At 57.7% G+C, this 5543-nt stretch overlaps 1 protein-coding gene across 1 annotated transcript in view; it reads right to left on the reverse strand.

Moving 5' to 3' along the window:
* ncoa1 (nuclear receptor coactivator 1) overlaps positions 1-5543 on the reverse strand; it is a gene marked incomplete in the record, with an annotated part of 25623 nt that continues 20080 nt past the window's right edge. Inside the window, 8 exon segments of the mRNA XM_024290778.2 lie at positions 1-2391; positions 2464-2638; positions 2708-2870; positions 3015-3381; positions 4342-4437; positions 4515-4814; positions 5103-5271; positions 5353-5467. Of these exon segments, the coding sequence (XP_024146546.1) occupies positions 2212-2391; positions 2464-2638; positions 2708-2870; positions 3015-3381; positions 4342-4437; positions 4515-4814; positions 5103-5271; positions 5353-5467 (1565 nt within the window).

Consider the following 5543-nt stretch of genomic DNA (forward strand, 5'->3'; position numbering starts at 1 on the left):
CAGGTGACTTTCAGGTGCAGGGGGGATATGAAACCATCAATGAGTTGAAGCTTTGGTCATTTCTCATGGACTGCACACACACACACACGCACACGCACACACAAACCAAGGCTCCACCCCCAGCCCCCACCTGCTTAGACTTTAACAAGAGAATTAAATAATATGGCGTTTCTGTCTGAAATGAACCCGTAGAAAAGCCCGCCCACTCCGCCTCTCAGTACAATCACATTCAGCAGTCGCTACACCATCTCTGGCAGAGTTCAGTCCAACAGGTGCTGTGCAGGTCTGAAGGTCCGACGACCAATCGAGACGTCCGCGGCGGAGGACGAGCGCAGGAGCGGACGTCGTCCGAAAAATAAAAAAGTAGAAAAACCAAAGACAGGCGAGTAGTTCTTCGCCACCGACGTGGCGCTTTGCTGCTCCTGCATTCACATTTCAGCGTTCATCAGCGTGGGGAGGGAGGGGGGAGGGAGGGGGCGGGGCAGGCCGGCACCTGGTCAGGTAACCTGCCGCCTGCACGGAGGACTGTTGCATAAAAACAGCTCGCGTCAACCTGCTCTTTTTGGCATGTGTGTGTTTGCGGTGCAGACGTTCCCGTGATCCCGGCGTGCGGATAAGAACTGCTTCCATAGGAATTCATAATCAATGCGGGGGAGGGGGAGGGGTGAAAACATTCGGGCAGGACGCGGAGCCGACGCCATGGTTGCGCAGGAGCTCCGCCCTCCAGCAGCAACAATCGTAAAAAGGGTGGAGCTTTTAAGGCACTAATCTAGGTTCAATAAAAAAGGCTGAAGCTCCGCCTCCTCCTCGGGGGAGGAGTGGACGTTAGGTTTTCTTTTGAAGGTTGAAGGAGGTCTCCTCATGATGGAAACACTCCTTGTCTGTTTGGGTCAAGCTCTTATTTTGAAAAGATTTTCCTGCATTTACAGACCCCCCCTCCCCCTCCCCCTGCTCCTGCACCACGCTTGGCGTCCGCCACGCCTCCGGCAGCACTGACAGGAATGTTGCATATTTCCCTCCGGAATCTGGCAACCTTGCATACGGCGTTTTGCATCAGACAGGAAGTGATGCGTCTGCAACTGAGCAGCGGACAGGAAACGGCAGCGTCGTCGGGAACCAGAGGAGGGGGCGGGGCATCTGAGGTCTTTTATGATTTGAGGATCGAACGCCTGTCCTTCACCGTCCTGAGAACCAGCTGCTGGCGTCGTCTGATCAAACTCAAGGGGAAACAAAGACGATCGGAAGGAAAAACATCCGACTTTTCCTTCAGCAGAGCGGGACGGCGGCGCCGCGGCGAGGCCGAGCCCAGAACGTTCATCTAAAAAAAACAACCAAAAAAAGAGAGAAACCCTGGATCGACGTCAAAACGCCGTTAGCCCCTCCCACAGTCTTTCTGTACAACACCCGCCGCCGCCGGCACGCGGCCAACAACACTGACAGGCTGAGAGGTAAAAGACGTGAAGGGGGAGGAGCCGGGGGCGGGGCTCCCGTTTCACAGCTGCTGAGGGAGGATGTGACGGACAGACAGTTAAATAATCCTTTTCTATCAGACAATAAAAATAAAACCTCTACAGCAAAGAGCAGCATCCCAGCCACACATCAGCCCACCCAGTCCGGCCGAGACCCCGTCCTCGGACCGGGGCGGCGTCCCCGCGCCGAGGCGGCGTTCCCGGACAGAAACGCCGTCCACGGACCGAAACGCCGTCCACAGGCCGAGGCGGCGTCCCCGCACCGAGACAATGATGATGATGAAGATGGTGAGAACAGAAACAAACAAAAACACGTAGAAGAAGATGGAGGAGGAGCCACGCTCCGGCGCTTCCAGCAGGCACTGTCCCAACGGAACCCGTCCAGAACCAGCTGATACCGGGATCCCGTCCCACAATGCCGCAGAGGTCTGACACCTTAACATTCCCACATCGCACAGGCAGGTGAGGTCAGAGCCCGCCCACCGCTGCCGACGCCCCAGGGGGCGGGGCCTGTTTCGACAGTGACGACAATCTACAGAGGTTCAGTTGGTGGGGGGGCAGGAAGTGGGAGGCGGGGGAGGAATGAGCAGCAAGACAACACTGCCTTTGATAGGCTGAGGCAGACAGACAGGTCGTCAGGTAGATAGCCCCTCCCTCTGACTGCTGGTCCTTCAACAGGCCCCACCCACCATGGGGGGGCGCGGCGCACGGCCTCCACAATGGAGGACGGGGGTGGGGGGGGTCACTCGGTGAGGAGCTGCTGCAGGAGGCTCTTCTGCTGGGCCTGGCTGCTCTGGGGGGCGGGGCCTCCGGTGCTCTTGGGTGCGGCAGGGGCCCCCATAGAGCCCTGGTTCAGGTATGACTCTCCGCCCACCAGGTTGACCGTGCACTGGACGTCGGCGAACACCTGGACCTGTTGCACCTGCAGAGGGAGGGGGAGGGAGCAGTCAGAGGGGGGGGTCGAACCGCCCCATCCAATCGGCGCTGGTTTTACCTGCTGCTCGCTGCACACCGAACCCACGCCGCTGCTGCCCACCGCCTGCCCCATGGGGGGTAGTGGCGCCACGGCGCTGGAGCCGCCGCCCATGGAGACGGTGATGCTCATGTTGTTGTACAGCCCCTGCTGGCTGAACAGCGGCGCCGCGCCCGGCCCCGGCGGCGAGAACAGGCTGTGGCAGAAAGCGTCCATCAGAGAGCGTTTCATCCGCCGCCCGCCACCATGGAGGGCACCAGCTCACCTGCCCAGGCCCGCCTGCGGCCAGCTCTTCATGTCCGGCGGCTGGTAGCCAGGAGGCGGAGCCTGCTGGAGCAGAGGACTCTGGGAAGTGGAGTTCTGGGGGGACAACAGGGGGCTGGTGGGGCTCATCTCCGGAGGAAACGGCGAGTCCTGCTGGACCGCCGCTGTGGAGCAGAGACGGATCATGAGGATGGATGAACTGGGTGGAGCTTAGAAGGTGTAGCTCCACATCCCCGCCCTATGGACCCCACATGGACGGGGGTGTGGACAAGGCCCCTCCCTTTTAGCCTCTAGCTCCACCCTCTTACCGGACGCTCCAAACGTCTGAAACAGGCCTGTCTGCAGCGAGGAGTTGGCGGCGCTGTCGAACTGGCTTTGCCCCGCCCCCAGCAGCGTCTGGTTGTTCAGAGGAGCTCTGACGGACAGTTTGGCGTCCAGCGGCCCCCCCGCCGCGGGGCTGAAGGTCGGTGAGGTAGGAGGGTTCCCTGTCACGGGGCTGTACCCTGGCGTGAGGCTGAACTGCTGCTGAGATGCTGTGGGGGGGCCTTTGGCGGGGGCGCCGGCGATGTTCTGCCGCATCAGCATGACCTTCTGCTGGATCAGCTGGCGCTGGCGGTGCTGGATGCTGTAGAGCTCCCGCTGCCGCTGGGCCAGCATCTGAGCGTTCAGGGGGGGCTGGAAGGGAAGGACACGGCTTAGAGAGCCCCCCAAGAGGAACAGAGCCGACCAACCACTAAAGCAGTTTCAACTTCTGTGTTCCAGATGACTCCGCCCACATATGGACATGTGACCGCGGCTCAGACGGAAAAATATTTTTCAATAAATGTGTCCTGTGTAATGTTTGGTGTAAAAATAAAAGCTCAGAGATTTTCGTTTTTAGTCGTATCGCCATAAAGCGTTTTCCTGACGCTTCCCGGTGTAGGTAGCAGATGTGCTCGGCCTGTCAGATCGGTCGGGGGCTGGCGCATAGATGACGTGTAAGACTGTGATTGGTCCGGACCATCAGACCACTGTCACGTGACACGGGGAATGACACGTTTCCGCCATAACAATGCATGGATTCATCTCGAGTAAAGAACCGAGGAGGTCCGAACATATACGTTAAGAATCACAAAAGGAGAAGGAATATTTGCAATCAGCCTCAGAAACCTTGACAACGAAATAATCCGATGGAGAGGAATCATCACAGGATAATGATCGTTACTTTAATAGAGAGAAATCAGGCTGACAGGCCGAGCATATGTTACACATATGTGTAACATATGCTCCCTACATCGGTCCGACGTCTCCGTCATGCTAGCAGACGGTCACATGACTGATTACAAGGTTTCTGTCATATTTTGAATTCCATTAATTTTGTTTTTATTTAGTATTTCAAACAAAATAATGGAATTCATTCAATAAACTGAACCTTCGTCAAATGTGAATTTTATTTTGAAAGGAGAATCTTCACCAACGCTTTACTTTGAAAATTCATCTACCTCCTGTGACAGTAGCAGACCTGGTTTTTTGTTAGTTTAGGATTCATTACCTAAAGAGTATTTTTACTAAACTACATTTATAAGATCAAATCGTCGATCTTGTCACATACTTGTACTCGGTAATAGATGGAGTATCCGAGTATTCGGAACTCACCTGTGAGGGCATCTGAGGCTGCTGTGGACCCCCCCGGACCCCCAGGTTAACATTCTGGGCTCCTGCAGGGAAGTGCCCCATGGTGGCCAGCCGGTTCTGCAGCGGAAGCAGACGGGGGAGGGGTCAGACGTTTCAGAGATCCGATTGGATGCTAGAGGTGAAGGTCAGCTCACCTGCTGAGGGCCCTGCACTCTCTGCTGCAGCTGCAGGCGCAGCTGGTTAGGGGGCAGCCGGAGCGGGGGCCCCACCCCCTGAGGTCTAGGCGCCCCGGGCCTCAGCGCCAAGCTCGCCGTTCCGGCTGGGAAGGCGCCGCGAGGAGCTCCAAACCCCGCCCCCTGCAGCCCCACAACCGCCAGCTCTGGAGGAAACGGAGCCTGGGGGGTGGTGGTGAGCTGGGAGGGGTAGGTGGGAACCGGGGTGGCAGTAGGTTGCTGGGGGGGGGAGGTTTGAAGCAGAGGCTCCAGACACCCCCCCTGAAGAGACGGAGAGAGAAACGGACATGAAAGAAGGATTCTACTGTGGACTGAAGGAGCCCTAGGGAAGCCCCTCCCACACAGCTGTAGCCCCTCCCACACTACTGAAACCTCTACCAAACAATTAAAACTCCTCCCACACTAGTGAAGCTCCTCCTACAGAACTGGGGCCCCTCCCACACTATTGAAACCCCTCGAACACTAATGAAACTCAACCCACAATGGTGAAGCTCCTCCCACACTGGTGTAGCCCCTCCCACAGCACTGAAACCCCCAGCAGTCACAGACCTGCACGAGCTTGTCGATGCCCAGAGCCTTGTCCAGCTCGGCCAGCTCGCTCTCGTCGGTGCCGCTCAGGAAGGAGACCAGCTGCTCCAGCAGCGAGCTCTCCTCGCTCCGCCCCTCGGGGGTGGTGGGGGGGCCGAGCACCTCGTCCAGTGTACACGGCACGCACTGCCTGCTCGGAGAGAACGGACAGCACCGTCAGCACCGTCAGCTCCTCTGCTTGAGAGGTTAGGGGGAGGAGCTTCAAACTTACTCCTGCGGGGAGGCCAAAGGCGCCTGTGGGGGGGGTCCCAGAGTGTCAAAGGTCAACGTGTCGGCCAGAGCCAGAGGCTGGAACTGGAGGTCCCCCACGTCCATCTTGATTAGGCCTGAAAAGGGATTCAGGTTCATTAAGATTTGATCCTTTCGTGATGTAGAGAACCCGCAACAGAACCCGCAACAGAA

This window comes from Oryzias melastigma, linkage group LG24 (genome assembly GCF_002922805.2).
Source record: "Oryzias melastigma strain HK-1 linkage group LG24, ASM292280v2, whole genome shotgun sequence".
Taxonomy (NCBI): Eukaryota; Metazoa; Chordata; class Actinopteri; order Beloniformes; family Adrianichthyidae; genus Oryzias; species Oryzias melastigma.